The sequence below is a fragment of the Mastacembelus armatus genome, chromosome 9 (assembly GCF_900324485.2).
Source record: "Mastacembelus armatus chromosome 9, fMasArm1.2, whole genome shotgun sequence".
Lineage (NCBI taxonomy): Eukaryota > Metazoa > Chordata > Actinopteri > Synbranchiformes > Mastacembelidae > Mastacembelus > Mastacembelus armatus.
In genome coordinates, this window is record NC_046641.1 from 17,218,988 (window position 1) to 17,231,592 (window position 12,605).

Here is a 12,605-nt window from a genome sequence, read left to right on the forward strand (position 1 = left end):
AGGCTTTGAGAATATGTTGTAACAAAGGAGACTGTCACAGTTCTGCTAGCATCCATGGCTGACATTGATAAATGAGGATCATTGCATTAGGCAACATTAAGGCACACACGGACAATGGCATTTAAAAAATGTTACTCAATGCAACCAACAGGATAAAGTGCTGAAAGAGCTCAGAACCAGAAGGTCAAGTAAACAAAATGCAAAGCATATAGCCATACTGGGTCACCCACACCTATCTGCACATTGCATCCAGTGATGGAAGGTAACAAAATTTGCAAGTTAGTGATACAACAGAGCAAGCAAGGAGGGCAATGTATCTTCTCTTTCATATTCATGTTCTGTTGCTGTGTACCCCCTCTATTTCTCAGCAGTTTATGTCACTCTCCACTAATCATTATTTTGTCATTTTCATGTGTCATATCTGTGTTACAGTAGTCCTAGGAGGAAAAACAGTGAGATGGACAGTAAAGAGAGAGGGGGAAAGCCATACATATGCTTCTGTGGACTGTAATTCGGCTCGACCCTCACAGCTAGCTTTGATCTTAGTTTAGAGGTACTAATGGTGGGGTATTAGAAAAGGCCCGGTCACCCTTTTATATGTCTTTTTGTGTATTTGTATTTGTTAGTGTGGGTCTCTATAATATTTCTGTTTTTGGTAAAGGTCAGCCACCCATGTAGATTACAAGAAAAAAGCAGCCAGACATTGCTAATGGATGTTCTTTCGGTTCAACTTACAGAGCTGATGGTATCACTAATATCACTCTTTGGTATGTAAATGTATAATGCACTTTCAAGACAGAGTGTATTAGTGTATTAGTAAAAGTAGGACCACTTTCAATACAAAACACAACATACACAGCACAATATATTCACCACCGCCAACTTCAAAATAAAGTAGTTCTATTGAAACTTTTACAACTTTTCTTTAGACATCATCCATTTTCCAAAAGACCTGGCATTCACTGTATACATTCAGTGGCCGACTATATGTTTTAGCATTATGACTGAGAATCTTCTAAAATATCACCGTAAATTGCACTTACCCCAAATAAACCAAGCAAATCACACTTACAACAATTTTATGTTCTTTAAAAATTCTCAATAAATTACAAAAAAAAGTTAATGTTCTACAAGTATTAATATATTTAGTTTACATTCTGGTATAATCCCACAGTTTAAAAAACAAATGTCTGTGATTGCACAGGGTGGCCATCAGTTAAGTTCAGTGGGTTTTACAGTAATAAAAGCTATTGCAATGTGTCAATGCTTCACTAAGTGACTATTACTACTAATTGCATTTATAATTGTGTGGATGTAATTTTACTAGTTTCCTGACATTCACACTGAGGCGGCCTCATAGCCTAAGGTAAAACTTCGGCTTTAAGCAGGCTAAGGTATTTAAGGAGCAGAGTGATGCTCTGAAATAGGAGCATGTGTAGTGTTTGTGTATGTGTGCATATAGAAAAGATAATGGTCCAATGAGCCTCTTGGTTTTCTCTTCTAAATGAGGAATCTGATTAAATTAGCAAAACAAAGTGATTGCAAAGACCTTTAAAGGCAGAAAAGCAACCACTTTGAGATGATTTCCTGCAGCTGAAATGGAGATGATTAAAATTGGAAGCGAAGAATTTGTCAGTGAAGCACTGTACTGTTGGTTCGAGATGAAACTGAATTATATTTAGTTCAGTGCTTTATATTATATGATGCTAATGTAACCGGGGTTATAAGTTATTTAATGTTATAATTACACTAAATAGTGTTCATCTTCAAGTGTAACATACATGGGTAGTAAGACCTCCAATCCGCTAGGGCTCGCACTTGAGTTGATAAATGTTTGTTCTTCTTCGGTGGTATCCCCATTGTAAAAGGATATCGCGCCCCTTTTTCTCCCCTTTTCCTGTTCGGAACTGCGGTCAACCAAAAGCCCTGTGTCACTATTTGTGCTCGACACACCACAGCACAGAGTTTCTCCGAACATGTCGAGAGCTATCATACGATCAGAATGCACATGGTGACGAGGAGCGTGGGGAAGAAATCCAAGATGGAGTTTGCAGATGCTGGAAAACCAGGCACAGGGAGGCTTCTAAGGCAACCGGTTACACTAACCCCTTAACCTTACTGGTTTTGACAACTCCTGATTGTTTTATTCAGTCACACACAGGGACACTTAATACCATGTCATATTCATCTTCCAAGCATGCATATGTGTGTAAATCACCTCCTGCAGTGTCCGTCTCAGCCTTAAAAGCAATGTTTTGACAGCAGTACAGTCCTGCTGCATCAGTCTGAGTGGAAGAGCCTCTAGCCCTGGAGGTAAGGACTCTTCCTCCCTCCCCAATGCTAGTCCCAAGCTCAAATCAGCAGGCAGCAGGCTGGTTGGACGACTGGGTTCCCTGGAGGAGAAACAGAGCAAAGGGAAAAGAGAGAAATAAAGTGATTTAATGTTGGTATGAGTTGCTGTAAAAGCTTGATCAGTGGCCTGTCTTTACTGCTCCCCACTGGTCTCCACAGGCCACCAGTGGAATCTCATCTTTGCTTTTGGTGGTGTGGATAATACTTTACTGTTTAATGTCAAGATATCCTCCTGCTACTGAATATCCTATGGGATATCATATGTGACCAACAAACAAATCATAAGTATGTTTGAAACAATAACATTTTCAGCAGGTAATTTGTCCAAAGATTTGAAACTATGGAATTATGTCAATTTCCACTGCTCCTTGTGGTTCTTGGCTCAAGCAATTCACTATTTCTTAATGGGTTTCCTCAGTGGTGGTTTCTTTGCAGCAAATCGACCATGAAGGCCTGAATCACAGTCTCCTCCAAACAGTTGGTGTTGAAATTTGTGTCCTGCTTGAACTCTGGGAAGCATTGTTGTGGTCTCTAATCTGAGGTGATGTTAATTGGCATTTTTGTGGCTGATAACCCTCTGTAGCAGAGATAATCACTGGTCTTCCTTTTTTAGAATAGTCCTCTTGGGAGCCACTTTTATCAGAGCGCCTGATGGGTTTTGCAACTGCACTTAAAGAAACTTTTAAAATTCACCACCATAATATGGATTACTATAGTAGTTGTGCAGGGTGCAGCACAACACAACTGATTGACTCTCACACACATTAAACAGGCAAGAAATTCTACCAATTAACTTTTAACAAGGCAGACCTGCTAACGGAGGTGACTACCTCATCAAGATGGTTAAGATATTGCCAATAGCGTGCAAAGCTGCTGGCAAGGCAAACAGTGGGTACACTTTTAGGAATTTAAAATATAAAATATATTTTAGCCTAACAGTTTTTGCAAAATAACATGCTCCATTTCATAGTAAAGCATTTATTTACTTTTAATAGTGTCTGTATTAACCTACCATGTAAAAAAGTAATAGAAAGAAAGTAAAAACATTCAGTGTGAAGGTGCATTTACTGGTGCATTATTGTGGCATTATTATGGCAATACACACATCGGTGTATTGGGTTATTGATGTGAAGGTTTTTTTGTTTTTTTTTTGGGGTTTTGCCTTTCACCAGTCATAAAATTTTAAAAAAAGACACGGGCAGAAGAAACACATACTGAAAAGATTGAAAAAGCAATGAGACAGGTGGTGGAAAATAGGCAAGTTGGGATGGAGACAAAGACCTGCAACATTCGGAGAGCAGCAGCTACTGCGTATGCTTTCACAGTATGACGGCATTGGTGTTGGTGTGTGTGTTTGTAAGAGACCTTTCAGCTGGAGTGCTGCATATCAAAGCCCTTTTTAATTAACAAAGCTTTCGACATTAAGCACAGCAGACCTCCTGGCTGTTTGACAGAAAAGATGAAATCTCGCCAGAAAAAGGACAAGTTTATAAGTCACCGTTTAAAGCCTGATTTTTAACAAGCTTCCCTCTATACAGCAGTGACACTTTTGTGGTAGTGTCGTGTTGGATTTAGACACTCATGAACACAAACAACGGGGAGATCAACCTAAGCACTGTTTTAATTAACTGTCCCATTTGAGAACACAGTCCATTAAACAGTACACAGGCCTCTGCAGCAGTATGTCTAAGGCCTCTGGTGCATGGCCCCTGTTCTTTGACTCACCTTCAACACTGATTTAGTAGAGCAGAGGACAGAAAATGAGAGAAACTTCCAACAGGAGTCAGGTTTTGCTCAATGTCACAGTACAGCTCATCTTCCTTTGCCTTGCAGCCAACACTAAAGCTCAATCAATAACTACAAAACACTGACCTTTCCTATAAAAACTGTATCTTAATAGGCATTCATCACTTGGAGCCACCTTTACTTATGTCAGAGAATTCAGGTTTCACCAGAAGCTTATTTTTTAACTGCATATGATTTAAGACTAGATATTAATCTATTAGACATGAAAACACTCTTAAAACAAAGATCAAGCTCTCCCACTGTGCCGTAGTTTGAATTGATTCAAAAGAATTATGTGACAAATGTTTAATGCAGGCCGATTACATCTTCTCTGATCACTCACACTGTTCATACACAATGTTCAAAACATTAGGAAAACAAATGTGACAAGTTACCTTATGATATTTTTGGACATATCTGTACAGATGCTGTTGTGGTTCTAATTTTGACAATGACTATTTGATTATTAGTGACAGTAAAGGTTATATTCTTATTTCTACATTTGCATTTTAGGATTAACACTTGCCCATGGGTGCATTTAGGACTGTTTTTAACACACAGAATAACACAGAGACTATGTAAGCTGCAGAACTACTCTCTGAGTCTGGCCTCTCAGCACAGAGTTCTATAAATACTGAAAAGTGAAGCTTTTGAATGTGTCCTTTTTTCATTAAAAGCAATTACAATGAATAAAAATGACCCCTAACTTGGCCCATAGAAATGTTCAAAATGTCAATACTGAGGGCATTACAGAAGCCTGTTTAACCTTCAGCTATCAGATTGATGTGCCCTGAAAGAGTTCAACTACTAAAGAGAAGTAAATTACATTCACAATGCTCACAAGCACAAAATCATCAAATTATACTTTCATTTTTGTCACACTGATTCTGAATTGGTTCTAAAACCTTTTTCCAAAATATCTACTCAAGACACAGTAGCATGATAAATTATAGCACAAACAGGAGACAAATGTATTGCTCTGAAATTCTCCATTACTAACAGTAGCTATGCTGTAAATGTAAAGTAAAAATAATGTATTCTTCTAAAAACAGTTTTCCATAGAATTTGTACCCAAAACTGTTCATTTATCATTTATTCATAGAGTCAGATCAGAAATGTTCCCCATCACTCGCTGAGTGACAGGAAAAAATGCTATTCCATTATTTTAAAAAAAGAAAAAAAAATTGTAGTTGCAGACAGTTTAACCATTTGAGGTAGTCAAGGAAATCTGCCATCAAAGTAAAAAAAAAAAAAAAAAAACTCAAAATAGCCAAATGATTAAATAAAAGTGTAAGAATAAACTAAATTCCTGCATTAACCTTTTTGGTCCAAGTTTGGATATTTTGACAGAAGTGCACAAATGGGGACTATCTCACCTTCTTAATGACATTTTCAAAAGGTGAGCAGAGAAATACCAACCTCCTGTTTGAAGACCACAAAGACAACCAGTGAGTTCACAGTCTGCATATCAAGAAAAGCAGCAGAGGGAGGGATGGTAGTAAAGAGAGGCAGACATAGATGCAGAAAGGAGAAGCTCTTTATCATCTCTATCCTCTATCAAGGGGCCATGTTCACTTTGACTGATATCTATTTAGAGAGTAGGTGAGAGGAAATTAGATGCCTTTTGTTCCATTGTCCCAGAAAAATCACCAAGTAAACAGTGGCAGGGAGCATTAAGTCAGACAGCAAATTTTCCAGGAAAAATGTTCTTCGAGCAAAACAAGCACATATCACTAAAATATCGATTGTCACTGCAAAGGTCGGACTGAATTGCTCCCTCATTTGGCCTCATACTTCCTTATTCTTCTTCTCTGGTCCTCCATCCCACTCTCCTTCTTTTCACTACCCCTTCACCCCACTCGCTTTTTATTCATCAACCTTCAACCCTTGCCTCCTCATCCCAAGCTCCCTTCTCACTGCCCATCCCACATACACAGCCCTTCATCCAATCACCCATTCTCCATCTCTCCAGCTCTCCCCTTGCCCTGTCTTCACTCTGACAACCTCTACACTAAACTGATGCGGAGCCTTAGGCGTCAAAGCTTTAGGTGTCCCCGGGGGATTCTGCTCAGCACCTCAGACAGATGTTGATGACGCCTGCTGTCTTTTGAGGACAGGTGAGCTCTGTTTGTCAAGCAGTCATGAGCAAAGTCCTACACGGGGCCAACTCTGCAAACCTGCAGCCACAGAGCTCAGTACTGGAACTAACCTGTTACCTGCAACTACCCCCAAGTTAAACCCATTCCACACCTCAATCTGAAATATTAACTAAACACACGCTCTTACTGTAAAACTCATCCCGACTGTATCTACACAGGGCCTGCATGATGGATGGCCTGATATTATAACTCTATTTCTGGCAGCTTGTGTTCCTGCCTGAAATCTTGGGTTAAGGGAAAGATTCTCCTTTTATTTCTCTGTGGCTCCACCTTACTGGGATGAACTGAGTGTAAATAAATGGCATATGATCAATCACACTCTTCTCTCTGACAGATTGTGTCAAGTGGCACAGTAGAGTGCCACAAGAAAGTTTTTTCCCCCTCTCAAAGTAGTTTTTTTTGTTTTGTTTTTGTTTGTCTGTAGATTTCTCTGTGCCTGTCACTCTTGCCCTTTCTCTAACTTTCACCAGCCTGGATTTGTCTTTTACCTCGGTGGTTCACATCAAATCCACGGAGCAGCAAAAAAATGAATAGAGGTACAAACAACACTCATCTTCCCTGAAACAATAATCATAGAGGTGGCATTTACTGTTTCAGGGGACATGAAGAGCAATATTTCTAGTTTAACTGAGCAGCTGAAGGCTTTTTTTTTTTTTAAATAGGAAAACCACTAAATCTCACCTTTAGTCACTGCTGGGGTCATTGTCATGTTCTCTGAAGGAGCTGCAATGGCATTGTGAGGTGCTTTTATTTTGCCTCTACTTCAACAAAATAGCCAATCTTATCTCCCGTGAATAACATCCATCTGTAACTAATTTGCAGCAGCATTTTATTGTGCTGTGTGAGAGGCAAGTAGTTAATGTAGCGCAGAGCAAAGCACAGGTGTGAGGTTTAGGAAAGATGGAAGGTTGCACAAAATCCTTTGACAGCCGACACCAAAGCTTACGTCCCATTTCATTCTGCCCAGTTTTACATTTGTAACATTTATCCATGACCACAATGCATGTAAAAGTATATGCATATATTCTTATTTTTATCACAGCAAAGCAGACAACATGGTCTTCCAGGTAAGAACAAGTCTCATACACAGGTAATTACCACACACATATACATGCAAGAGTGAAATCACACAAGAAAGTTCACAGTTAAAGACAAGTCTGTTCAGTGATGATAGATGTTATACAGGCAGGGGGGCCATTCTTCTACTCAGGGTCATCTGTCTTTTGACTGTCATGAGCCGATAACCAGCCACTCTCATTCTATTTCTCTTTTTTACAACCCAACCCCCACCCCACACACGCAAACACACACACACACATTCAGACACATCTAAATAGGTTATGTTATAAGGGTGCAGAAAATAGTACTCTGTGATAAGAGTCAATTAGTAGATTACACATGTGGACAAAGTCTAAATTGACTATGTGAAGATGTAGTAGTACACCAACTAGTGGCTGAAATTGGTACTGTAAGACCATGTCAATGTGGTGGTAAGTCCTTTAGGGTACCAAAAAAGAAAAGATAAACATGGATAAACAAATGTGCCCTTCCTTTGCATTGTACCTTGTTTTAACAATACCTGTAACTTGCTCCTCTATTCTCTTTTCGCCTTTCTCTTCAAACAGGTTTTCCTGCTTTTCATCTCTCTTATCCCATTGTCTCCTCTCCTTTTAACACTTATTTTTACATTTTGTCTTTTTCTCTCTCACACTTTTCTCTCCATCACTCTAACTTACCCCGCTCCTCCAGAAGCCATTTCTCAACAGGAGCATTAGAAGTGATCCATTTCACCAACCTGAAAAAGCCAATTATCTGCCTTTTTATGACTTTCATTATTTTACCACTCATAACAGTATTTTATTACTAGGCTGTTGGCTCCCAGCACTGACACATCCCTGCATGCACGCACACACACAGATGCACACCCACACATACCGACATACATACAGATATGTTTGTACAGCTATCTTTGTGAGGACCCTCTGACTGCAACCCTTACCCTAACCTTAACTCTTAACGCTTTGGAGGTGCGTCAGAAAGTGAGGACCAGCCAAACAGTCCTCAGTCCCACTGTCTCAAACATGTTTTCACAATGTACAGCCATACAAGTACACACAGAATCATGTGTGTATGAATATCAACAAAGACAACAAAGGAAACACACACAGAGCTGAAAACAAAGACACATTCTTGTAGATGTCTGGGTTTACATAATGTTCAGTTAGGATGTGAAATGACAAACAGTGACTGATAGTAAAATACTTTATGTGGGATTGAAGTAAAGTAAATTATCTTTAGCAGCAGGGAAGAGGGGTGGGCTGGACCTTTGTCAATCAGCAATATAAAGACTGTATTGCCTCAGGAATAAAAATAATAATTTTAACAGTGAGACATAGTGAGAAAAGCAGTCAGTCTCCTATGCCAACTTTCCCTTCATTAAAATTTTACTGGTAACAAGGGACATATTTATGGGACCAAATATGAAATATAGGTGCAATGCAAACATTGGCGTACTGTGTGTGCTTGTAAGCATGCACGAGTAAAGTAGCTATGGGAGAATGATCACCCTCATTTGTCACTCATTCTTTCCACCTGACAGACACGTGTACTCATCTGTATTCAGCACCTGAGGCTAAGGATGTTTAATGCTGCCATTAAAACCATCTCCAACATAAAGTGCATCTGTGACTAAAGAGTGAGCACAAGTCAAGCTCCAGGCAATGAATCTAATGGCGAATTTGAGTCTTCAGATACAAAAAGGGAGAGAATATAAAACTAATGTAATATGGCAGTGGGAACTTTGTGATTAATCTTATTGTCCTCTGCTTTCCTTTGCACTCAGCACTCTGACTGCTTGTTTCTCAAGAAATCTGTGCAGCCTGCCTCTATTTCTTCATCCTTTACTGCTGTCTCTCACTCTGTTTTTCTCTCTGCCTTCCATCTAGCTAACCATTTAATGTCTGAGACTGTCCATAGCCTTGGCATCAGTGAATATGACATTAATCCCATGAAAAGAAGCTGAGAACCAGCTAGAATACCAGCTTTTTGTGGGGGGGCGGCAACTTTAGGAAGTTATTGGAACACACTAGGACGCACTAATCACTAACAAAACTTCTTGTTGCTTGAAGAGATCTATTTAATAATGGTCCCTTGAGTCATATTTCATTTTCCTATTTCAGAGAACACTGCCAAGTCACATTTGCCCAAATTTTATCCTGTATCCAAGCCTTGAGCGATGTTCCACTAAAGTAGAACATTCTCACTTTTTAGCACAAAACCCCTGCTATGAGTTTATAGTCCGCTACCGAGATTGACTGCCCCAGGAAATCAGAGACATGTTGCCTTTTTGAATTTATATTATTGTGCAAACACTATAGGATTCTTTCTATGGTTATTTAATATCACTAATGCTTGTTTCACTTGTTTTAAAGTAACTCTGCCAGTTTTCAATTTTCAATAATAAGAACTTTATTTTAAAAGTATTTAACAGTACGAATGCCAAAGGTAAAAACACATTAAAAAAGCAACCTCTGGTTGACTGAGTTTTTTTCTTTTTGTTTTTTGTGAAATCAAATCAACACAAACATGTTAAAATTCTAATTCCCCACCAACGGGGGATTATTATTTGGAGAGCACATTAATGTTTATCTATTCTATTCATTACTTAAGGACATGATAATTTTGTGCAATTTATTCTAACCCCTTATAATGTGTGGGGATTGTGTTTATTCAAGAAGCTTTAGTCTCATTATACTTCACCTGACCCTGCAGCTACAAGAAGCAAAAAGTACAAATGCACAAGTGACAATTGCAAAAGAAATATCACAGCAACACCATAAAAATCTATATAAAATGCATATGATAATGCATTCTTAGTCTAAGTTGGTGAAATATGTGCAATAGTCAGAAAGATTAAATAAATTAGAAATGCAGGGTTTCTGTAGTCGTCTAGAGCGAACAGAAAACTCAACACTTAAGCTGCATATTCCCAGGGTAGGTAATGTTTTCATTAGGGAGACATACACAGTGATTTATAATGATGCTCTGTAACAACATCCACAACACCAAAATAAATTAAAGACTGACGAATTCTGCACTCAGGTCATATCCATGTCAAACTATATTGCTATGCTATTTTGTGGGCAGGGATTCTACATAAATGTGCACACAAATATCATTTCCTGTTCACAATAAACAGCATAAGCTCTGATTTTGATTAAATGGAAATGTGCAGAGGTTTGAGGAAAAAGCGTTGACAAATGCAGATATTAACGGCATGCTCCTTGTGCTCATTTCTTTAAAAGCCACTTCCACAGCAATACTGAAAAATTCTTCATACTTATTTATTGATGGGCATTGGTGACTGGGATATAAGGATGCAAATGGACTGTTTTCAGTATTTAAAATGAGACGGTATAAGTTGCTTAATAAATTGTCTTAATCTTCTTCTGTTTAATCTACACACAAACAGAAACGTAAAAACAAGACTTGTGGTTTTAGATGCCATTATATGCTTGATACACACAGATACACTCACCCAGCCATTCTGTGTCCAGCTATAACATGGATTGGCAGAAATGGTCAGTGAGCACAGGTTTCAGTTTTGGTCTGATGCAGAAGCAATGGTATCACCAAACCTGGTAACATAGCTGTTTTTAGATATCTGCTCTGAACCAGACCAACTGTAAACACTGGTTTCCAGTCTATATGCTAGGAAAGGTTTAACATCTCTCCACTTGGCACACAGACATGTACTTGATACAGACCTTATTATCCAAACCCTGGAAAGACAGCAAAAAAGCATATATCCCAAAATGGAACTATTCCTTTAAATGTGTCATCAGAAATTTGCAGTTATAACTGACTAAAAAGCCAACATCCTGATGACAGATATAAAGAGGCTTTCTCTTCCAGACCCAAGTTCTTGGTGATGGTGATGCTGCCTGCCACTGACAGCTACTAAGCCCAAACATGAAAAAGGGAAGTTATGTCAGCAGCAATTCTCTAGAGAACACTAAGCTTTTTTTTTTGTCAATAGAAGCGATGTGTTTGTGAGACAAACAAGGTGGGAAATACCTGAATGTATCATCGCGGAACGCAATTTTGACTATTCTGCTGTACATTTCCTTAAAACGATGCTCTACTTAAAGGATGCTGTATCCAAAATATGTTTCAGATCAACATAAAATATGCTCTATGCAACAGCAAAGGAGACAAGACACACAATACAATGCAATGTAAAGCCAAAAACAAAGAGCTCAGTGTCTTTGCTGTTCAGATATCCTCCATGTGCTGCAAAATGACATTACAGTTCAAAAAAACTCTCATGTCATATGTTTTACAATCTGTTAACAAAAGGGAAACACTGAATACCATTTTAATAATTCATTTCTTGTCTGGAAAAGACCCCTTGACAAAAAAGTAATGGAAATGCAGATGAATGACTTATTCATTGCCAATTTTTTTCCCTTTGCGTTACAAATCAGAACCACAAGCTCCCACTCAAATCAAGGGGGAATAAACCAAAGCCAACACTAATTAGTCTCCCTGTATTCAACATTTAATAAACCCAAGAGAGTGATGTAAATTAGAGGATGAATAGCAGCAATGCGGAAGAGAAATATGCATGACAACATATGCACACTATGAGAGTTTTAACATGTTTAGCCTCCCATGTTTGTCTGAAAAATGTCAGCTTGACATTAACATGTCAACCTTCGCTTTTCCTCCGAGGCTTCTTAGGAGCATGAGTGGGCATGGACTGTGAGAAAATAAAAGAAAGTGTCAAGAACAACCAGCAAATTTTCTTTGCTAGATAATGTAAGGTAGTCCAAAAATCGCAGATTAATACAAGACGAAGCCTGGTTTTTGCTACTGCTTCTTGGATTAACAAATTGTGCATTATTATGTACCGACAAAATAAACAGAACGAAGGGTAATCTACTGTGTTCCCTCCAAACCCCACTGTGTGCTGTGTCTGCCTCTGTGTCTGGAAATCGTGCTGCAGCACATTTTATTTGTCCTCAGCTCTACTCCAAGGCTCAGCTGGATTCTTTATGCTTGTCTATTTTTATGAATGCGCATGTGAGTGAATTTGAGTATATGACTTACTGTAGAGGGAGACATGCTATTTTTGCTGACTATATTAAGTCAGGTGGGATTAAAACAACTTGGCTGATATCCTTTACGACTCACATTAACATAAGACAAACTTGTGTCTCTATTTTTGGGGCATTACAGTATGTGAGCGAATTCTAAATAATCACAGATTACATGTCACTGTGGGAGACTACAGAGCCTGAGAACTGA

General features: G+C 38.7%; 1 protein-coding gene across 2 annotated transcripts in view; it reads right to left on the reverse strand.

The window, feature by feature from the left end:
- ccser1 (coiled-coil serine-rich protein 1) overlaps positions 1 to 12,605 on the reverse strand; it is a 105,673-nt gene that overhangs the window by 70,288 nt on the left and 22,780 nt on the right. For both annotated transcript variants that reach the window (XM_026321276.2, XM_026321277.2), the window contains exon 7: positions 2,219 to 2,393. In XM_026321276.2, coding sequence (XP_026177061.1) covers positions 2,219 to 2,393 — 175 coding nt within the window. The remainder of the gene's footprint in view (positions 1 to 2,218; positions 2,394 to 12,605) is intronic.